Source organism: Bombina bombina, chromosome 4 (assembly GCF_027579735.1).
Source record: "Bombina bombina isolate aBomBom1 chromosome 4, aBomBom1.pri, whole genome shotgun sequence".
Taxonomy (NCBI): Eukaryota; Metazoa; Chordata; class Amphibia; order Anura; family Bombinatoridae; genus Bombina; species Bombina bombina.
Genome location: NC_069502.1, coordinates 228,568,931 through 228,593,213, shown reverse-complemented (window position 1 = coordinate 228,593,213; position 24,283 = coordinate 228,568,931). Strand labels below are relative to the sequence as shown.

The window sequence follows — 24,283 nt, the reverse complement described above, 5'->3', positions numbered from 1 at the left end:
GAGTGTAAAATGTGTCGGGGATTGCTTACCTTGATACAGGCTTCATTATATTTTTTTAAGTTTAACTCAATACAATATGGTTTATGTTCTAAATGGAATTCTAATAATACGTTAGTACCCAATGTGTGCTCCAACAATATCTTGAACATTAAAAAGTTGTACACCGCTCTCTCATCCTACTCTCGTTTTTTATCTTTTTAAAGTTGCTAGGATTAGGAGGTAGGCTCTGGATGACTTCATAAAGGGTGAAGATGCTAAATGATATCTGCTCATAGGGGGATATAAGGCCATTCTCATATAAACAAGCAAAGGCAATGACTGGTGGGGATTCAGGTAGATCAGCTTCACCAGGTGGCAACTCTAGGTATGCCAGGTCTGAATATGCACTTGGCCCCTCATAAATGACCCATGGGCCAGTCCAGCTATCTGCATCCTTAGGATATGGACTGAGAAAGACTCCTAGATTGACACGTGACCTAGCATTGGTAGGATGGGAATATAGAACCCAGGTTGGAACCTGAAAGTCTAGCTTTGTCCTGGAAAGAATCTCTGTCCACATCTGTATATTTTCCAACTTTAAAATTTTTTCAGAATGACTAAACATACTGCAGGTATTGTCACAATAGCCATCCACACCAAGCATTGGCATCAAACTACATCTTTTGCTCATTTTTGTTGCATATTGTTTGAATTGGTTTCCATGCTGATTGTATTTCTCTTGGACTTTCAGCATTGTTTTGTGCTGGTGTGATATTCCTGGCTGCTTAGAGAAGAGCTTACTTTCATCTGATTCACTGGTAACCATATTTCTTGGATACAATCTAGAAAGAAAGCCCAGTGGGGCTGGAAAACCAATGACACTTCCATGGCAACCATTGGCCGTCTCCATTAACTTCTCAACAAGCTGTCCTGGTTGAAATACTGCACCATCATCATAACTCAAAGCTTGTACCCTATATCCTAGGGAGCTTCTGGCATTGCAGTACAGGAGGTTGGAGCCATCTTCTTCATCGACTGATACCAGCTGGCACTCTACTGTCTGCAAATTTGGAATTAGTTCTCCAAACATCCAGCTTTGACCATGATTATCACTTCGGAATGCAAAAGCTCGAGGTGTGGTCTGGCACAACTTCCCAAAACAATTTCTACAGCTGATGTGGTATGTATATGCCGGAACAAGGAGACGCCCAGTTTTTAACTGAATACCATGACCTGGTCCCAGGGCAAAAGTGGCCCAGTCTGAAAGAAATAGAGATATGCATACAATAATAATTTATTAATTATCTATATATTGTTAATTCCATTCTCTAACATTGAAAATTCTGAATTGCATGATAACTGTGTTCAGCTACTGCCCCCAATCTGAAACACAACAATGTGTAAATAATATTGACATTAGTCATAAAGAACATATTTATATGATATTTTTTTTATAGAATTAGATATTAAATCTAGAAAAATAATAAAAAATCATTACATATTTTGTGTTGGTTTTCTTTTTTGAAAATGTGTGTTTTGCATTGTAAAGACAATTGGCTCCATTTAATAAGGGCCAAGCGGACATTTTTTGCAGTAGCAAATTATGCAAATTATGTCAACTGGACATTACTGTGAGTGCACAGCATATGCTGTCTTCATTTATCATTGAATAAGCATTTCACAAGTAATGCCGTCACTTTCTCGCTCAGATAGGGATAATTTCAATATGCCACCTTTTAGGTGGTGGACAGGTTAAAGGGACAGCAAACCTATGAAATAATGTTACACTAATGTTACACTATGTGCAGAATTATATAACATTAGCTTAGCGCCAAAGTTTATAAATCAAACTATTGCAGAGATATTATATTCAAAAATGCAATTATCCTGACCGCCGCTCCTGGCTCTACTGAGTGGGTCTTAATTTTCATAAGCGCATCACGGGCACGCTATCTAGTCACAGCCGGCCCGATCGCACCATTAAATGGAATGTAGCTCACTCCAACTCTGGTGTGACTAGAATAAAAATTGAAGTGCTATGTATTGCACTATAGCAATATTAGTACACCATAGTGCTAACATTTTTTGCTCCACTTGTAATCAGGCCATATGGGGGTGATATTTCAGTTTACTTACTTGAGGGGAAAGTGAAAGAAAGACAGTAAAAATCAAAAAGAATAGAAATAAAATTATAAAGAGGAAAAAGGGAGATGAGAAAGGGTAAGTCAGTAGGTATTTTAGAAACCCTGTCAGACAAAAGGACAATTGTATACATTCCTAAGCCTTTGCTTTTAAAATAAAGATAGCAAGAGAACAAAGAAAGATTGATAATACGAGTAAATTAGAAAGTTGCTTAACATGACATGCTCTATCTGAATCACAAAAGAAAAAAATTGGGTTCAGTGTCCCTTTAACTCAGGGATCAGCACACCAGTAGGGCTGGGTGCACCATATACTTGCTTGAGTGTCAGTTTAGCTCATGCACAACGACTTACCGATTTTTCTTTCCTGATTCACATAGAGCATGCAATTTTAAGCAACTTTCTAATTTACTCCTATTATCAAGTTTTCTTCGTTCTCTTTCTATCTTTATTTGAAAAAGAAGGCATCTAAGCTATGGAGCCAGCAATTTTTGGGTTCAGAACCATAGATACCACTTGTTTATTGGTGCTGCCCAATCAGAAAGGACAACCCAGGTTGTTCACCAAAAATGGGCCAGCATCTAAACTGACATTCTTGCTTTTCAAATAAACATACCAAGAGAATGAAGAAAATGTGATAAAAGGAGTAAATTAGAAAGTTGCTTAAAATTGCATGCTCTATCTGAATCACAAAATAATACATTTGGGTTCAGTGTCCCTTTAAGTGCACTCTTTGATTAGCCCCTGGGTGTGTTTTATACATGACCATCTCTTTGTTAAAAAATAAAATATTAAGGCCTAGATTTAGAGTTTGGCGTTAGCCGTGAAAACCAGCGTTAGAGGCTCCTAACGCTGGTTTTAGGCTACCTCCGGTATTTGGAGTCACTCAAAAAAGGGTCTAACGCTCACTTTTCAGCCGCGACTTTTCCATACCGCAGATCCCCTTACGTCAATTGCGTATCCTATCTTTTCAATGGGATCTTTCTAACTCCGGTATTTAGAGTCGTGGCTGAAGTGAGCGTTAGACATCTAACGACAAAACTCCAGCCGCAGGAAAAAAGTCAGTAGTTAAGAGCTTTCTGTGCTAACGCCGGTTTATAAAGCTCTTAACTACTGTACTCTAAAGTACACTAACACCCATAAACTACCTATGTACCCCTAAACCGAGGTCCCCCCACATCGCCGCCACTCGATTAAATTTTTTTAACCCCTAATCTGCCGACCGCCACCTACGTTATCCTTATGTACCCCTAATCTGCTGCCCCTAACACCGCCGACCCCTGTATTATATTTATTAACCCCTAACCTGCCCCCCACAACGTCGCCGCCAGCTGCCTACACCTATTAACCCCTAATCTGCCGACCGCAAAGCGCCGCCACCTACGTTATACTTATGTACCCTTAATCTGCTGCCCCTTACACCGCCGACCCCTGTATTATATTTATTAACCCCTAACCTGCCCCCCACAACGTCGCCGCCAGCTACCTACACCTATTAACCCCTAATCTGCCGACCGGACCGCACCGCTATTATTATAACGTTATTAACCCCTAATCCGCCTCACTAACCCTATAATAAATAGTATTAACCCCTAATCTGCCCTCCCTAACATCCCCGACACCTAACTTCAAACATTAACCCCTAATCTGCCGACTGGAGCTCACCGCTATTCTAATAAATGTATTAACCCCTAAAGCTAAGTCTAACCCTAACACTAACACCCCCCTAAGTTAAATATAATTTAAATATAACGAAATTAATTAACTCTTATTAAATAAATTATTCCTATTTAAAGCTAAATACTTACCTGTAAAATAAATCCTAATATAGCTACAATATAAATTATAATTATATTATAGCTATTTTAGGATTTATATTTATTTTACAGGTAACTTTGTATTTATTTTAACCAGGTACAATAGCTATTAAATAGTTAAGAACTATTTAATAGCTAAAATAGTTAAAATAATTACAAAATTACCTGTAAAATAAATCCTAACCTAAGTTACAATTAAACCTAACACTACACTATCAATAAATTAATTAAATAAACTACCTACAATTAACCTAACACTACACTATCAATAAATTAATTAAATACAATTCCTACAAATAAATACAATTAAATAAACTAGCTAAAGTACAAAAAATAAAAAAGAACTAAGTTACAAAAAATAAAAAAATATTTACAAACATAAGAAAAATATTACAACAATTTTAAACTAATTACACCTACTCTAAGCCCCCTAATAAAATAACAAAGCCCCCCCAAATAAAAAAATGCCCTACCCTATTCTAACTTACTAAAGTTCAAAGCTCTTTTACCTTACCAGCCCTGAACAGGGCCCTTTGCGGGGCATGCCCCAAGAAGTTCAGCTCTTTTGCCTGTAAAAAAAAACATACAATACCCAAGAACCCCCCAACATTACAACCCACCACCCACATACCCCTAATCTAACCCAAACCCCCCTTAAATAAACCTAACACTAAGCCCCTGAAGATCTTCCTACCTTGTCTTCACCTCACCGGGTTCACCGATCTGTCCAGAAGAGCTCCTCCGATGTCCTGATCCAAGCCCAAGCGGGGGGCTGAAGAGGTCCATGATCCGGCTGAAGTCTTCATCCAAGCAGGGCAGAAGAGGTTTTCCATCCGATTGAAGTCTTCATCCAAGCGGCATCCATCCGGAGCGGAGCGGCAGCATCCTGAAGATCTCCGACGCGGAACATCCATCCTGGCCGACGACTGAACGACGAATGACGGTTCCTTTAAATGACGTCATCCAAGATGGCGTCCCTCGAATTCCGATTGGCTGATAGGATTCTATCAGCCAATCGGAATTAAGGTAGGAATATTCTGATTGGCTGATGGAGTCAGCCAATCAGAATCAAGTTCAATCCGATTGGCTGATCCGATCAGCCAATCAGATTGAACTCGCATTCTATTGGCTGATCGGAACAATATTTATTATAGGGTTAGTGAGGCGGATTAGGGGTTAATAACTTTATAATAATAGCGGTGCGGTCCGGTCGGCAGATTAGGGGTTAATAAGTGTAGGCAGGTGGAGGCGACGTGGGGGCAAATTAGGGGTTAATAAATATAATATAGGGGTCGGCGATGTTAGGGCAGCAGATTAGGGGTACATAGGGATAATGTAAGTAGCGGCGGTTTACGGAGCGGCAGATTAGGGGTTAATAATAATATGCAGGGGTCAGCGATAGCGGGGGCGGCAGAATAGGGGTTAATAAGTGTAAGGTTAGGGGTGTTTAGACTCGGGGTACATGTTAGAGTGTTAGGTGCAGACGTAGGAAGTGTTTCCACATAGCAAACAATGGGGCTGCGTTAGGACTCGGAGCTGAACGCGGCTTTTTTGCAGGTGTTAGGTTTTTTTTTCAGCTCAAACAGCTCCATTGTTTCCTATGGGGGAATCGTGCACGAGCACGTTTTTGAGGCTGGCATCGAGAGTTGAAGCTGCGTTAAATATGCTCTACGCTCCTATTTTTATGGTGCGGCCAGAAAAAAGCCGGCGTTAGCTACGCGGGTCCTTACCGACAAAACTCTAAATCTAGCCGTAAGTTTTTAAAATACATTATCACAAAGTGCTTAGGATCTAACTAATTTAAGTTCAGATAAGCTAACAAAATAGGTGTGTTGATGTAAGTCAAATCACAGGCCCAATAGTACATGTAAATATAGTATTTATATTTTAGGTAGATAATGGGTGTAGCTGGGGATATTATTGGAGAGGAGTATATTTAAATATATTTTGGGAATAATGTATTTTAGGTAATGGTATGACATTAGAACGAGATGGCAATAAGTCAGTTAGTGACGACAGTAGATAGAAGCCTGGGTTTGTCACAAGGGTAAAAAATATTGGATAATGATTCATTGGCCTCATGGTGATACTGAAAACCGAATGATTGAAATGGATTCTCTTATGAGGGGTACATAAAAAAGAAGGGGCACAAGGAGTCTTGGGTAAGACCAACTGATAAAGGAAGATGAGCAGGGATGGCACAAAAGGGGACTTTATATATGATGCAGAACAGAACATTATCATAAAGACTAATAGAGTAGAAATGGTATGTAAGCAAAGAGTGTTCAGAAGTATCAATGCAGATAAAAGAAGGAGGAGGAGGAGAAATATTTTATAGATTTCGATACATGAAGATTATTATTATTATAGTTTATTTATAAAGCACTAACATTTTACAAAGTGATCTACATAACAACATAAGGCTACAATATAATAAAAAACGTACAAAAAGACATTATGTAAGACTATACAATGTACATTACTACACTTACATTGACAGATGCAAACAAAAGGAGAGGAGCGCCCTGCCCTTGAGAAGTTTAGATGCACTTGTATACAAAGTGAGCTACAGCAGGAGGGGGGAGAGAATTACATACTATAACAATTGTTTTGTTTTATTTGAGGATGTGTGATAACTGGAGCAATTCAAAGCAGGTATGTGATACGTTATGGTGTAAGTTGCCTTGCAATCAGGTGAAGTGACACTTGCACCTGATCTCAATTACAAGGTTATATAAATGAGTAAGCAGTAGGGTGGGGGAAGTGTTTACAGAGATTTGCAGCCAAAAAAATATGTTAAGATGTGTAGGTTATTAAGGGGAGGAGTAGCTGGAGACAGAGGAGGGAGCAGGGGAATCTGAAAGGGAAACAGAGTACGAAAAAGAGAGTTTGTAAAATGGCCCAAACAAATGTGGAAAGCATATTCACACATTTCTTGACAGCAGACAGGCAATAGACATTACCTTGCAGGAAAGTGACATTACCTTGCAGGAAAGGTGGGTGTCTGTATTGCATGTAGTAGTGAAGTATAATGTCTGACAGGGTTTGCTTGCAGGAAAGGTGGGTGTCTGTATTGCATGTAGTAGTGAAGTATAACGTCTGACAGGGTTTGCTTGCAGAAAGGTGAGTATCTGTATTGCGTATAGTAGTGAAGTATACAGGTTTGCTTGCAGGAAAGGTGGGTGTCTGTATTGCATATAGTAGTGAAGTATAATGTCTGAAAGGGTTTGCTTGCAGGAAAGGTGGGTGTTTGTATTGCTTATAGTAGTGAAGTATATATCTGACAGGGTTTGCTTGCAGGAAAGGTGGGTGTCTGTAATGCATGTAGTATTGAAGTATAATGTCTGACAGGGTTTGCTTGTAGTAAAGGTGGGTGTCTGTATTGCATGTACTAGTGAAGTATAATGTTTGACAGGGTTTGCTTGTAGGAAAGGTGGGTGTCTGTATTGCATGTACTAGTGAAGTATAATGTCTGACAGGGTTAGCTTGCAGGAAAGGTGGATGTCTGTATTGCTTATAGAAGTGAAGTATAATATCTGACTGTTTGCTTGTAGGAAAGGTGAATGCCTGTATTGTGTGTAGTAGTGAAGTATAAAGTCTGATAAAGTTTGCTTGCAGGAAAGGTAAGTTTCTGTATTGCTTGTAGTAGTTAAGTATAATATCTGACAGTTTGCTTGCAGGAAAGGTGCGTGCCTGTATTGTGTGTAGTAGTGAAGTATAACGTCTGACAGAGTTTGCTTGTAGGAAAGGTGGGTGTCTGTATTGCGTGAAGTAGGGAGGTATACTGCCTGACAGGGTATGCTTGCAGGAAAGTTGGGTGTCTGTATGCGTGTAGTAGTGAAGTATAATGTCTGGTAGGGGTTGCTTTGCTTTCAGGAAACAATATTAAAAGAAAAGTCAAAGAAGCACCTGTTTCCTCTCATTTTCTCTCTATGGGTCACAATATCAGCCAATTGAGGTTTCAAGTTTTTGAATAAGTAATTAGACCTAGAAGATGAAGTGATAGGGAAAATCTGTTGCAAATGAGGGAGATATTCTGGATACAAAAAATGTTGAATCTTTAATACCTAAGGGTTTAAATAGAGGCTTTGATTGATCGTTATTTCTATAATAAACCTGATTTTATTCTATTGTACAATTTTCTCCTTTCTTAATTAAATACATATAGGTTTTCATTTTTAATTTGGATTTTTATTTGTAATTTTAAGTTAACAGTCTGTGAAATAAATAAGAAAAGGATGTGAATGTAATACTGTTTTTTGACCACATGATGGCAGTATAACATAGACTGATTTTATTGTACATGCAACAGGTGAGGGTATAAAAGACACAAAACTGTATGCGATTAGAGATACATGACTAAGGGCATATTGCAGGCCTGAAACGTGACTATGCCTATGGACCCAACATTTAGGAAATAAAGGTATTTTATCATTTTGGAGGCTGGAAATTATATTGATATTATATATATAGTTTGCTTTCAGGAAAGGTAGGTGTCTGTATTGGTTGTAGTAGTGAAGTATAATGTCTGACAGGGTTTGCTTGCAGGAAAGTTGGGTGTCTGTAATGCATGTAGTAGTGAAGTATAATGTCTGACAGGGTTTGCTTGAAGGAAAGTTGGGTGTCTGTATTGGTTATAGTAGTGAAGTATAATGTCTGACAGGGTTTGCTTGCAGGAAAGGTGAGTATCTGTATTGCTTGTAGTAGTGAAGTATAATGTCTGACAGGTTTTGCTTGCAGGAAGGTGAGTATCTGTATTGCATGTAGTAGTGAAGTATAATGTCCGACAGGAGTTGCTTGCAGGAAGGTGAGTATCTGTATTGCATGCAGAAGTGAAGTAGAACGTCTGACATGGTTTGCTTGTAGTAAAGGTGGGTGAGCAGTATTATGAACTATTTCTAGGGTGAGGGGTTGATAAAGGCTTCTTTAGAGTTGCCATTATTTGATTTTCTTTTTTAAGACACAATGAGTCCACGGATCATCTAATTACTAATGGGATACTCACCTCCTGGTCAGCAGGAGGAGGCAAAGAGCACCACAGGGGGTGTTAAATAGCTCATTCCTTCCCTCCCACCCCAGTCATTCTCTTTGCCTACCTTAGTGATAGGAAGAGGTAAAGTGAGGTGTTAGAATAGATTCTTCAATCAAGAGTTTATTATTTTTAAAGTGGTGCCAGAGTGTTCTGCTTTGTACTAGAGTGTAAGCCGTAGTCCATATCAGTCTCTTCAGGAGGACTTTGGTGGCTTTAAAGCAATGGGAACTTGTGGGACATAATTCTCACTGTGTCTCCCATACATTGATGCTGCCCTAACACAGATGGCTTAAGTAAGATTACTCATGCTGCATCCTTTTCTACAGGGCTATGTGAGGTAGAGGCCCTCATAAACCTGCTGAGCTGCCCTGCTGTCGGGCAGATTGTAGAGGTAAGTGCTGACTTTGTGTTTTCTGGGGTGTAGGACATTAACTCATAGACAAATGGGCACTTCATTTTATTCAATTAAACATATAAGGCTCATTTGATAGGGGCTTTGCATGTTTGGGACATAAAGCTCTCTTTATTGGAGGGTATTTGGACATCAATCACTGCAGGCACTAGGGCTGGGAGTTAAGCTGCTTTTTATTTTTTTGCTGTGGTGGTTTATTTTTCTATAAGGTTTACACTAGTAGATAAACCCGTTGAGAGTTAAACAGTAACGCCCACGATGGGCAGGGCTTATGTTTTGCGTGCTTCCTGTCTCTGCGCAGTACTCTGTACCTCTAGCTGGAGAGCGTTTCACTAGAACCGCATGGTTTTTCATATCTTTAAGCAAGCGGTTCTAGTACTTGAGCTCCGGTTTGTTGTGGCAGTGGTTCCGGATCGAACCGGTTCCTCAGGAGGATAGTGAAGTCCGGTTGGCAGGTAGGCACCTCAGCAGAGTTGCTGAGGTGTAGGGGTGTCATAGTTTCTAATTATTTTTCTTTAACTCGTTGCTGGGTACATTCTGTTACCGTGCAGTAAAAAAGTTGCACGCTTAAATTTAAAGGGACAGTAACGTTTTTAGATAAAATCAAAGTTTTTTTTATTACATAATTGTACTATTGTGACTCAGTATGGAAACTTGCAAAGTGTTACTTGCTCCTTATGTTTTGATGCAAATGTGGAACCACCTATCCCTTTCTGTCCCTCCTGTATTGAGTGGACTTTAAAATACAGGGAAAAGATTTTTTCTGAGCAAAATTTTTCAAAGGTGGATGTTGCCCAAGAGTCTAATGACAAGGTTCAAGATATGCTGTTGCTTTCTCCCCAAGTGTCCCAAATTTTAACGCCCGCACAAGCATTGCCCTGCAATTCTGCCTTAGCCCCTGCTGGGGTTACCCTAAAAGACATAGCTTTTCTCATGTCTTCTACAATTTCTGATGCATTGTCTGCCTTTCCAATACTGCAGGGCAGTCGTAAGAGAAAAATCAGACAGTCAGTAAGTGAGGTTTTTGCCGCTATGGTTGCGATTTTGGAGGTACCCTCCCAAAGGCCCGAAGAGGAGGATACAGCAGTGGCATCTGAAGGGGAAATTTCAGATTCTGAAACTGTAATGCCTCTGATTCTGAGGTTTTATCTTTTAGATTTAAACTAGAACACCTCCACCTGTTACTTAGGGAGGTTTTAGTTACTCTGGACGACGGTGACTCCACGGTGGTGGTTGTCCCTAAAAAGTCTAGTAAGCTGAACAAGTATTTTGAGGTTCCTTCCTCCTCAGACGTATTTCCTGTCCCAGATTGGGCTTCGGAAATCATCCCAAAGGAGTGGGAGAGACCGGGTTTTCCTTTTTCTCCCTCTCCTATTATTAAGAAGATGTTTCCCATAGAGGACTCTTTCAAACAGGCTTGACAAACTGTTCCTAAGGTGGAAGGAGCTTTTTACACCTTGGCTAAGTGAACTACTATTCCCATAGAGGATAGTTGTACCTTTCAAAGATCCTATGGATACAAAGTTGGAGGGTTTGCTCAAAAAGATATATGTACACCAGGGACTACAATGGCAGCCAGCTGTATGCATTGCTACCATCACCAGTGCAGCGGCGTATTGGTTTGATGCTCTGTCTGAGGCTCTCAGGACTGTAACTTCTTTCGATGAAATCCAGGATAGAATAAAGGCTCTTAAACTTGCCAATGCCTTTATTACAGACGCGTCCCTTCAGGTTATTAAGCTAGGAGCTAAGATCTCGGGATTTTCTATTCTAGCTCGCAGAGCCTTATGGTTAAAACCTTGGTCTGCGGACGTTACCTCTAAGTCTAAACTTCTGGCTATTCCTTACAAGGGGAAGAACTTGTTTGGACCCGGCTTAATGGAAATTATTTCTGATATCACGGGAGGTAAGGGTAATTTTCTCCCTCAGGGTAAGAGAAACAAACAGAAGGGACGACAGTAATTTTCGTTCCTTTTGAAATTTCAAAGGAAATTCTTCCTCTTCCTCCTCTAAGCAGGAACCATCTAAACCTGCATGGAAGCCAAACCAGTCTTGGGAAGGGAAGGCAGGCCAAGAAGCCTGCTATTTAATCCAAGTTAGCATGATGGGCATGCCCCCAATCCGGGACCGGATCTGGTAGGGGGCAGACTTTCCTTCTTCGCTCAGGCCTGGGTTCGAGATGTTCAGGATCCCTGGGCAATAGAAATAGTGTCTCAGGGATACCAGTTGGAGTTCAAAACTTTTCCTCCCAGAGGCAGATTTCTACTTTCAAGATTATCTGCAGACCAGACAAAAAGAGAGTTTTTTTTTACGCTGTGTAAAAGACCTTTCCAACCTGGGAGTGATTGTTCCTGTTCCAGTACAAGAACAGGGCCTGGGATTTTATTCCAATCTGTTCATGGTCCCCAAAAAAGAGGAAACTTTCAGGCCAATTTTAGATCTCAAGAGTCTAAACAAATTCCTCAGAGTGCTGTCCTTCAAGATGGAAACTATCCGTTCCATTCTTCCTTTGATCCAAGAGGGTCAATTCATGACAACAGTGGATTTAAAGGACGCGTACCTGCATGTTCCCATTCACAGGGATCATCACAAGTTCCTAAGGTTTGCCTTTTTGGACAAACACTTTCAGTTTGTGGCTCTTCCTTTCGGTCTTGCCACAGCTCCCAGAATTTTCACAAAGGTTCTGGGATCGCTGTTGGCGGTGCTTCGGTTACGAGGCATTGCAGTGCCGCCCTATCAGGACGACATTCTAGTCCAGGCGGCATCTTTACAACAAGCAAGTTCCCACATGGACATGGTGTTATCTTTCCTACGATCTCACGTGTGGAAGGTAAACTTGGGAAAGAGTTCCTTAGTACCAAACACAAGGGTAACATTCTTGGGAACTGTAATAGATTCCCTATCAATGAAGATTTTTCTGACAGAAGTCAGGAAATCAAAGACTATCGATACTTGTCGAGTCCTTCAGTCTACTCCTCGGCCGTCAGTGGCTCAGTGCATGGAGGTAATCGGGCTGATGGTGGCGGCAATGGACATCATCCCATTTGCTCAGTTCCATCTAAGACCTTTGCAGTTAAGCATGCTCAGGCAATGAAACGGAGATTACACCAATTTGTCACCTCAAGTACTACTGGAGCTAGAGACAAGGGATTCTCTTCAGTGGAGGTTGTCTCTGGATCATCTCTCCCAAGGAACCTGCTTCCGCAGACCATCCTGGGTGATCGTGACAGACACCATTCTTCTGGGATGGGGAGCAGTCTGGGGCTCCCTAAAGGCTCAGGGAGTCTGGACTCAGTCAGAGTCTGTTCTTCCTATAAACATTCTGGAGCTGAGAGCGATCTTCAATGCTCTTCTGTCCTGGCCTCAACTAGCCTCGGCCCAGTTTATCAGGTTCCAGTCGGACAACATAACTTCCATGGCTTACATCAATCATCAGGGAGGAACAAGGAGTTCCTTAGAGATGACAGAGGTAACCAGGATAATTCAGTGGGCGGAGGCCTATTCTTGTTGCCTGTCGGCGATCCACATCCCAGGGATGGACAACTGGGAGGCGGACTTCTTGAGCAGGCAGACCTTTGATCCGGGGGAGTGGGAACTCTATCCGGAAGTGTTCTCCAGACTGATTCTCAAGTGGGGTCAGTCAGAATTAGATCTTATGGCATCTTGACAGAATGCCAAGCTCCAGAGATACGGGTCGAGGTCCAGGGACCCCCAAGCGGAGCTGATAGATGCTCTGGCAGTACCTTGGACCTTCAGTCTAGCATACCCTTTTCCTCCGTTTGCGCTTCTTCCTCGGGTCATTGCTTGAATCAAGCAGGAGAGGGCATCGGTGATCCTCATTGCACCGGCTTGGCCTTGCAGGATTTTGTATGCAGATCTGGTGGACATGTCATCTCTGCCACCTTGGAGACTTCCGTTGAGGAAGGACCTGCTAATTCAAGGGCTCATCCTTCACCCAAATCTAGTTTCTGTGACTAGGAAGATTAACCATGAGATATGGCATAAATATCTCTATTGGTGTGAATCCAAGTGCTACTCATGGAGTAGATTTAGGATTCCTAGAATTTTGTCTTTTCTCCAAGAGGGTTTGGAGAAGGGTTAATCGACGAGTTCTCTGAAGGGTCAAATCTCTGCTTGTATCTATTTTGTTGCATAAACGTCTGGCAGATGTCCCAGATGTTCAATCATTTTGTCAGGCCTTGGTCAGGATCAGGCCTGTGTTCAAACCAGTTACTCCTCCATGGAGTCTTAATTTAGTTCTTAAAGTTCTTTAAGGGGCTCCGTTTGAGCCTATGCATTCCTTAGATATTAAGTTGTTATCTTGGAAAGTTTTATTTCTGGTCTCTATTTCTTCTGCTTGAAGAGTGTCAGAGCTCTCGGCATTGCAGTATGAATCTCCTTACCTTATTTTCCATTCAGATAAGGTAGTTTTACGTACTGAAATAGGATTTCTTCCTAAGGTTGTTTCTGATCGGAACATTAATCAGGAGATTGTTATTCCGTCCTTGTGTCCTAATCCTTCTTCTTAGAAGGAACGTCTCCTTCACAATTTGGACTTGGTCCATGCTTTGAAGTTTTATCTGCAGGAGACTAAGGACTTTCATCAGTATTCTTTGTTTGTGTTTTTTTCAGGAAAACGTAAGGGACAGAAAGCTATGGCTACTTCTCTTTCTTTTTGGCTGAAGAGTATCATACTGTTTGCATATGAGACTGCTGGACAGCAGCCGCCAGAGAGAATTACAGCTCATTTCATGAGGGTTGTTGCTTCCTCATGGGCGTTCAAAAATGAGGCTCCTGTGGAACAGATTTGCAAGTCTGCAACTTGGTCCTCTGTTTACACTTTTTCAAAGTTCTACAAATTTGACACTTTTGCCTTGGCTGAGGCTGCTTTTGGGAGAAAAGTCAAGCAGTGGTGCCTTCCGTTTAGGTTCCCTGTCTTGTCCCTCCTGTATCATCTGTGTACTCTAGCTTGGGTATTGAATCCCATTAGTAATCAGATGATCCGTGGACTCATCGTGTCTTAAAAAAGAAAAGAAAATTTATGCTTACCTGATAAATGTATTTCTTTTTTGACACGATGGCCCCTATTTATCAACCCTTCAACTTACTTGCATTCGCCGGCACCAATACGCTTGCCTAACATCGCTGCCGCGGACCTGAATACGTTCTCCAAAGTTACCAAAAAAGCTGTCAAAAAGCCACGCACCAGCTTTATTGGTATACTGTTACTAAACACCGCCACTATACTATACTATACTCTTTTACCCCTATACTGCCGCTCCCGGACTCCGCCAAACTAAATAAAGTTATTAAATCCTAAACCTCCGCTCCTGGAGCCCAGCGCCACCTACATTATACTTATTAACCCCTAATCTGCCGCCCCCTACACCGCCGCCACCTACATTATGTTATTAACCCCTAATCTGCCCCCCTACATGCCGCCATCTACATTATACTCATTAACCCCTTATCTGCCGCCCCCTACACTGCCGCCACATACATTATGTTATTGACCCCTAATCTCCCCCCCCTACACCGCCGCCACCTACATTATATTTATTAACCCCTAATCTGCTGCCCCCTACATTATGTTATTAACCCCTAATCTGCCCCCCATACCACCGCCACCTACATAACACTTATTAACCCCTAATCTGCCGTCCCCAATGTCGCCGCCACTATATTAAATTTATTAACCCCTAAACCTAAGTCTAACCCTAACACCCCCTAACAAATCTAATTTAAATAAATGTAAATAAAATTACTATCATTAACTACATTATTCCTATTTAAAACTAAATACCTACCTATAAAATAAACACTAAGGTTAGCTACAATATAACTAATAGTTACATTTAGCCATCATAGGGTTTATTTTTATTTTACAGGCAAGTTTGTATTTATTTTAACTAGGTAGACTAGTTATTAAATAGTTATTGACTATTTAATAACTACCTAGCTAAAATAAATACAAAAGTACCTGTAAAATAAAACCTAACCTAAGTTACAATAACACCTTACACTACACTACAATTAAATACAATTAACTAAATTACATAAAATTAACTAAATTAAATACAATAACCTAAATTAAATTATCTAAAGTACAAAAAAACCCCCCACTAAATTACAGAAAATAATAAACAAATTACAGAAATTTAAACTAATTACAGCTAATGTAATAGCCCTATCAAAATAAAAAAGCCCCCCCAAAATAAAAAAAAACCCTAGCCTAAACTAAACTATAGCCCTTAAAAGGGCCTTTTGCGGGGCAACCCCCCAAAAAATACTATCTAAAAAAACTAAGCTCCCCATTGCCCTGAAAAGGGCATTTGGATGGGCATTGTCCTTAAAAGGGCAGTTAGCTCTTTTGCAGCCCAAAGAACTAACCTAAAAATAAAACCCACCCAATACACCCTTAAAAAAACCTAACACTAACCCCCTGAAGATCGACTTACCGGGAGACGTCTTCATCCAAGCCGGGCAGAAGTGGTCCTCCAGATGGGCAGAAGTCTTCATCCAAGACGGGCAGAAGTGGTCCTCCAGACGGCAGAAGTCTTCATCCAGACGGCACGGAGCGGGTCCATCTTCAAGACATCCGACATGGAGCATCCTCTTCAGCCGATGACTACCCAATGAATGAAGGTTCCTTTAAGTGACGTCATCCAAGATGGCGTCCCTTAGATTCCAATTGGCAGATAGAATTCTATCAGCCAATCGGAATTAAGGTAGAAAAAATCCTATTGGCTGATGCAATCCGCCAATAGGATTGAACTTCACTCCTATTGGCTGATAGGAACAGCCAATAGAATGCGAGCTCAATTATATTGGCTGTTCAAATCAGCCAATAGGAATGAAGTTCAATCCTATTGGCTGATTGCATCAGCAAATAGGATTTTTTCTACCTTAATTCTGATTGGCTGATAGAATTCTATCAGCCAATCGGAATCTAAGAGACGACATCTTGGATGACGTCACTTAAAGGAACCTTCATACGTCGGGTAGTTGTCGGCCGAAGAGGATGCTCCACGTTGGATGTTTTGAAGATGGACCCGCTTTGCGCCTGATGGATGAAGATAGAAGATGCGGTCTGGATGAAGACTTCTGCCGTCTGGAGGACCACTTCTGCCCGGCTTGGATGAAGACTTCTGCCCGTCTGGAGGACCACTTCTGCCCGGCTTGGATGAAGATGTCTCCCAGTAAGTCGATCTTCAGGGGGTTAGTGTTAGGTTTTTTTTAAGGGTGTATTTGGTGGCTTTTATTTATATGTTAGGGCTTTGAGCTGCAAAAGAGCTAACTGGTTTTTAAGGTCAATGACCATCCAAATGCCCTTTTCAGGGCAATGGGGAGCTTAGTTTTTTTTAGATAGTATTTTTTGGGGGGTTGGTTGTGTGGGTGGTGGGTTTTACTGTTGGGGGGGTTGTTTGTATTTTTTTTTACATTACTTTGGGGCAATGCCCTGCAAAAGGCCCTTTTAAGGGCTATTGGCAGTTTAGTTTAGGCTAGGGTTTTTTTTTTAATTTTTTTTTTTATTTTGATAGGGCTATTAGATTAGGTGTAATTAGTTTAAATTTCTGTAATTTGTTCATTTTCTGTAATTTACATTTAAAAATGTATTTTTTTGTACTTTAGATAATTTAATTTAGGTTATTGTATTTAATTTAGTTAATTGTATATAATTTAGTTAATTTATTTAATTATAGTGTAGTGTTAGGTGTTATTGTAACTTAGGTTAGGTTTTATTTTACAGGTACTTTTGTATTTATTTTAGATAGGTAGTTATTAAATAGTTAATAACTATTTAATAACTATTCTACCTAGTTAAAATAAATACAAACTTGCCTGTAAAATAAAAATAAACCCTAAGCTAGCTACAATGTAACTATTAGTTATATTGTAGCTATCTTAGGGTTTATTTTATAGCTAAGTATTTAGTTTTAAATAGGAATAATGTAGTTAATGATAGTAATTTTATTTATATTTATTTAAAATAGATTTAAGTTAGGGGGTTTTAGGGTTAGACTTAGGTTTAGGGGTTAATACATTTAATATAGTGGCGGCAACGTTGGGGATGGCAGATTAGGGGTTAATAAGTGTTATGTAGGTGGCGGCGGTGTAGGGGGGCAGATTAGGGGTTAATAAGTATAATGTAGGTGTCGGCGGTGTAGGGGGGGCAGATTAGGGGTTAATAAGTGTTATGTAGGTGGCAGTGGTGTAGGGGGCAGATTAGGGGTTAATAAGTATAATGTAGGTGTCGGCGGTGTAGGGGGGGCAGATTAGGGGTTAATAACATAATGTAGGTGGCGGCGGTGTAGGGGGGGGCAGATTAGGGATTAATAAGTATAATGTAGGTTGCGGCGGTGTCAGGGCAGCAGATTAGGGGTGTTTAGACTCGGGGTATATGTTAGGGTGTTAGGTGTAAACGTAACTTTATTCTCTAATAGGAATCAATGGGATATTGGGCAGTAGCGAACATAAGCTTTTGCTGCTTTCAGACTCCCATTGATTCCTATGGCATCCGCCGCCTCCAGATACGCAGGGCCAGAATAGTGCCGAGCGTACCTGGTAGAAATTTGTTAACTTGCAAAAGTAATCAGATAGTGCCGCATTCGGAACATCTGTAATGACGTAAGCATCGATCTGTGTTGGACTTTGACCGGCGGATCGTATGTTACTTCACAAAATTCTACTTTTGCAGGTCTGTAGGGTTTGATAAATAAGGGGAATCAGGCTCACCACAATTACGCTGCAGAATTCCAGCGTATTTGCGGTTGACGTGAGTCCACGGCCCGACCTGTGTTTTTAGACAGGTTGTGGGTTTTTGTAAACTTCAGACACCTCTGCACCTTGGCTTTTCCTTTCTCTTCCTAACTTCGGTCGAATGACTGGAGTGGGAGGGAAGGGATTAGCTATTTAACAGCTCTGCTGTGGTGCTCTTTGCCTCCTCCTGCTGACCTGGAGGTGAATATCCCATTAGTAATTAGATGATCCGTGGAATCATCGTGTCAAAATAGAAATAGATTTATCAGGTAAGCATAAATTTTCTTTTTATTATCAGAATCACCTGGTAGCTGGACAGACACAGAATCACTTATTTGAAAGAAGAGAATTGTTGCATTTAAATAAGGGATGTCATGTCTGTTTGTTTATTTAATTGGACATCCTGTCGGCAGGATTGAGCATGACAAAGGCAGGTTTTGAACAACAGCTCAGTGGCTTGTTCTATGGCCTGGTTGCCACCTGGGAGCAACTTATTTTAGCCCAATTGTGCTTTTTACAGAGGAGAAATTTCCTGAAGTATATCAGTCTGATCCCGCCTAGCAAAGTCAGTCCAGCCTCGAAATACCAGGCAATTCTTCCCTGAACAAGGAAAATAGCAACCCATACAATCTTTTTGGCCTCCTTTGGGCATCATGGGTGAGGTGCAGCCATATTGGGCAAGGAGTCCATGTCTAGTTTCCTCCATCACCCTTAGGGAGACTTCCCCCAAGGTCATAATACAAATGCATACAGAAAGAGAAGCAGTCTGCCAGGAACTAACAGCTCACTGGCTTGTTCTATGGCTCAGTTACAACCTGGGAGTAGCTTATTTTAGTCCAAATGTGCTTTTTACAGAGGAGAATTTTCCTGAAGATTTTCAGTCTGATCCAACCTAGCAAAGTCAGTCCAGCCCCAAAATACCTGGCAATTCTCCTCTGAACAAGGGAAATGGCAACCCAGATGATCGTTTTGGCCTCCTTTGTGCCTCGTTAATGAGGTAAGTTTTGGACAGACTCAAGATAGGACTCACAGCAACACTGTGTGGAACTAAGGTCACTTTTTCAGACTACCTTTTTAGATGGTGGAACATGCAAAAGAGGAAGGCAGAACTTCGTAAAAATTATCCCATTTAGATGCTTTTTATTTGTCTTGTAAACCCTCAAACCAATGCTTGCTTATGTGTTTATTGCTGCTTTATACTCTACCTCAAACATGTCTGTACTTTGAACTGTGGACTAATTACCTGGCTGCTGACCTAAGGAACTGTACTTTGGATTATACTTTTGCTTATCCCTTTTGCTGTGATATCCAGTACCTGCCTTCTTACCCGTTGCTGAACCTTGGTCTGATTTCTGACTACTCTTCTGCTCATCTCCTGACTCCAGGTGTTCGATGCTATATTTTGGAAGCTGATTCAAGTCGGTTCTGAGCCTGCAACACATCTCCTATTTACCTTATACTCTGATAGAACGGATTTATTGTAAGTATAAATTTTAAATTAGGTTGTGGTGTTTCTATTTCCTATTATAACATGCCTTGCTGTAAAATGTTACATTTTATTGCATTTGTTTACCTTTCAGTGACTCTCCAATCACTTCATCAGTTAAGTCAGTAAGATCACTCCAGTTCCTGCCTTGGTCTGTGCTTGTCACATAGCACAGCCTTGCTAAATTATTTCCAGTGACAATTTGGTAAGATTCTGTTGTCCTTCCCAGAACACAAATAAAGAAAAGAAACAGCTGTCCTGTGAAGTCATCATAGACTGGGCATGGGTTCATGGAACGGTGATCAGGTAGACAGGCCTTCTCCACAGCATGCATATCTTCCCACTAGCAGGAATAAAGCCTCTTAATTGTGTATAGCTTTAAGATATTAAAAATAACCTGTGCAATAACAATATTTAGCAAAAAAGAAGGAAGATTCAAAACATGAACATATATATAAAGAAACATAGCCTTGTGATGTCATGCATTTAGCATGTTAAAAGGATAGTAAACACCAACAATTTCATTTTGTGCAAAAAGATAGATAATCCCATTATTTACCATTCCCCAGTTTTGCATAACCCACACTGTTATATAAATATACTTATAACTCTGTAAATACCTTGTATCTAAGCTTTTGTAGACTGCCTCCTTATCTCAGATCTGTTGACATACTTGCATTTCAGGCAATTAGTGTTGACTCTTAAATATCTCCATGTGTGTGAGCACAATGTTATCTATATGAAACACATGCACTAATGCCCTCTAGCTGTGAAAAACTGTCAAATGCATTTATATAAGAGGTGGTCTTCATGGGCTTAGAAATTAGTATATGAGCCTACCTAGGTTTAGCTTTCATTATATTAGAAATATAGGAGCGCCAAGAGGCTAAAGTGTTGCACAGGTCAGCTAAAAAGAAGAAATCCAACTCTAGCCTAACATCTATGTATAATAATAATAATAATATGTTATCCAGAAGACAGATATACAGAAATATACAAAAATATATTTATTTAAAATGTCATAGATCCATACAATCGATAAAGGTAGTAACAATATATGAAGCCTACTCTAGTATATGTATACAATCAATATAGGAGGTTACAATGTGGACTAGGGATATATAGATAAATAGTCCAAGTGGAATCATAGAATATTAAAAACCATAATCCGATAGGATGATAGGCTTAGATAAAAAGGACACAAAGGAACACCACAATTTTGGATATTACCATTAAACAAAATTAGAATAAGACCACAAATAATTATAAGTGGAATAATAATATAAAAAACACAAAAAACTTACTAAAAAAGTACTGTGATATAAACGATACCCGGGACCACAAGTTGGAGCCAGGGATAATATAGTTGTTGTTAAATGAGCCAAGGAGAATACAAATAATGTGAATAGGAATGGTGTAAAGTAGCCAAAGCTACTTGTAAAAGAGTGTTTGGGTTAATCCCATGTGATACAGTGAGACTGGAGTGTGTGTATTCCTAAATAACAAATAAATACAGTGTGTGAAATACAGGGAGTGCAGAATTATTAGGCAAATGAGTATTTTGACCACATCATCCTCTTTATGCATGTTGTCTTACTCCAAGCTGTATAGGCTCGAAAGCCTACTACCAATTAAGCATATTAGGTGATGTGCATCTCTGTAATGAGAAGGGGTGTGGTCTAATGACATCAACACCCTATATCAGGTGTGCATAATTATTAGGCAACTTCCTTTCCTTTGGCAAAATGGGTCAAAAGAAGGACTTGACAGGCTCAGAAAAGTCAAAAATAGTGAGATGTCTTGCAGAGGGATGCAGCACTCTTAAAATTGCAAAGCTTCTGAAGCGTGATCATCGAACAATCAAGCGTTTCATTCAAAATAGTCAACAGGGTCGCAAGAAGCGTGTGGAAAAACCAAGGCACAAAATAACTGCCCATGAACTGAGAAAAGTCAAGCGTGCAGCTGCCAAGATGCCACTTGCCACCAGTTTGGCCATATTTCAGAGCTGCAACATCACTGGAGTGCCCAAAAGCACAAGGTGTGCAATACTCAGAGACATGGCCAAGGTAAGAAAGGCTGAAAGACGACCACCACTGAACAAGACACACAAGCTGAAACGTCAAGACTGGGCCAAGAAATATCTCAAGACTGATTTTTCTAAGGTTTTATGGACTGATGAAATGAGAGTGAGTCTTGATGGGCCAGATGGATGGGCCCGTGGCTGGATTGGTAAAGGGCAGAGAGCTCCAGTCCGACTCAGACGCCAGCAAGGTGGAGGTGGAGTACTGGTTTGGGCTGGTATCATCAAAGATGAGCTTGTGGGGCCTTTTCGGGTTGAGGATGGAGTCAAGCTCAACTCCCAGTCCTACTGCCAGTTTCTGGAAGACACCTTCTTCAAGCAGTGGTACAGGAAGAAGTCTGCATCCTTCAAGAAAAACATGATTTTCATGCAGGACAATGCTCCATCACACGCGTCCAAGTACTCCACAGCGTGGCTGGCAAGAAAGGGTATAAAAGAAGAAAATCTAATGACATGGCCTCCTTGTTCACCTGATCTGAGCCCCATTGAGAACCTGTGGTCCATCATCAAATGTGAGATTTACAAGGAGGGAAAACAGTACACCTCTCTGAACAGTGTCTGGGAGGCTGTGGTTGCTGCTGCTGCACGCAATGTTGATGGTGAACAGATCAAAACACTGACAGAATCCATGGATGGCAGGCTTTTGAGTGTCCTTGCAAAGAAAGGTGGCTATATTGGTCACTGATTTGTTTTTGTTTTGTTTTTGAATGTCAGAAATGTATATTTGTGAATGTTGAGATGTTATATTGGTTTCACTGGTAAAAATAAATAATTGAAATGGGTATATATTTGTTTTTTGTTAAGTTGCCTAATAATTATGCACAGTAATAGTCACCTGCACACACAGATATCCCCCTAAAACAGCTATAACTAAAAACAAACTAAAAACTACTTCCAAAACTATTCAGCTTTGATATTAATGAGTTTTTTGGGTTCATTGAGAACATGGTTGTTGTTCAATAATAAAATTAATCCTCAAAAATACAACTTGCCTAATAATTCTGCACTCCCTGTAGTGTGACTCAAATCAATATAGTATTAGATCAGTTATAAATAAAATGAACCAGATAAACAAGGCACCTGGCCTAGATAGCGATGTGTGCCGGAACACTAACGGCTAGATTTAGAGTTTTGTCGGTAAGGACCCGCGTAGCTAACGCTGGCTTTTTTCTGGCCGCACCTTTAAAATAACTCTGGTATTGAGAGTCCATATAATGTCAGCGTTAGGCTCCAAAAAATTAGCGTAGAGCATATTTAACGCAACTGCAACTCTCGATACCAGAGTTGCTTACGGACGCGGCCAGCCTCAAAACGTGCTCGTGCACGATTCCCCCATAGGAAACAATGGGGCTGTTTGAGCTGAAAAAAAAACCTAACACTGCGTTCAGCTCCTAACGCAGCCCCATTGTTTGCTATGGGGAAACACTTCCTACGTCTGCACCTAACACTCTAACATGTACCCCGAGTCTAAACACCCCTAACCTTACACTTATTAACCCCTATTCTGCCGCCCCCGATATCGCTGACCCCTGTATATTATTTTTAACCCCTAATCTGCCGCTCCGTAAACCGCCGCTACTTACATTATCCCTATGTACCCCTAATCTGCTGCCCCTAACACCGCTGACCCCTATATTATATTTATTAACCCCTAATCTGCCCCCCACAACATCGCCTCCACCTGCCTACACTTATTTACCCCTAATCTGCCGACCGGACCTGAGCGCTACTATAATAAAGTTATTAACCCCTAATCCGCCTCACTAACCCTATAATAAATAGTATTAACCCCTAATCTGCCCTCCCTAACATCGCCGACACCTAACTTCAATTATTAACCCCTAATCTGCCGACTGGAGCTCACCGCTATTCTAATAAATGTATTAACCCCTAAAGCTAAGTCTAACCCTAACACTAACACCCCCCTAAATTAAATATAATTTTAATCTAACGAAATTAATTAACTCTTATTAAATAAATTATTCCTATTTAAAGATAAATACTTACCTGTAAAATAAATCCTAATATAGCTACAATATAAATTATATTTATATTATAGCTATTTTAGGATTAATATTTATTTTACAGGTAACTGTATTTATTTTAACCAGGTACAATAGCTATTAAATAGTTAAGAACTATTTAATAGCTAAAATAGTTAAAATAATTACAAATATACCTGTAAAATAAATCCTAACCTAAGTTACAATTAAACCTAACACTACACTATCAATAAATTAATTAAATAAAATACCTATAATTATCTACAATTAAACCTAACACTACACTATCAATAAATAAATTAAATACAATTCCTACAAATAAATACAATGAAATAAACTAACTAAAGTACAAAAAATAAAAAAGAACTAAGTTACAAAAAATAAAAAAATATTTACAAACATTAGAAATATATTACAACAATTTTAAACTAATTACACCTACTCTAAGCCCCCTAATAAAATAACAAAGCCCCCCAAAATAAAAAAATGCCCTACCCTATTCTAAATTACTAAAGTTCAAAGCTCTTTTACCTTACCAGCCCACCACCCACATACCCCTAATCTAACCCAAAC

At 40.2% G+C, this 24,283-nt stretch overlaps 2 protein-coding genes across 2 annotated transcripts in view; one reads left to right on the top strand and one right to left on the bottom strand.

The window, feature by feature from the left end:
- The window catches only part of TM4SF19 (transmembrane 4 L six family member 19), a 44,454-nt gene extending 42,974 nt beyond the window's left edge, over positions 1–1,480 (top strand). The window contains exon 6 of the mRNA XM_053708969.1: positions 731–1,480. The gene's annotated coding sequence lies outside the window, so the exon portion shown is untranslated. The remainder of the gene's footprint in view (positions 1–730) is intronic.
- LOC128657184 (sialidase-4-like) overlaps positions 149–24,283 on the bottom strand; it is a 68,658-nt gene continuing 44,523 nt past the window's right edge. Inside the window, exons 2-4 of the mRNA XM_053711433.1 lie at positions 19,715–19,970; positions 819–1,239; positions 149–605 (exon numbers count right to left, since the gene is read on the bottom strand). Of these exons, the coding sequence (XP_053567408.1) occupies positions 149–605; positions 819–1,239; positions 19,715–19,970 (1,134 nt within the window). The remainder of the gene's footprint in view (positions 606–818; positions 1,240–19,714; positions 19,971–24,283) is intronic.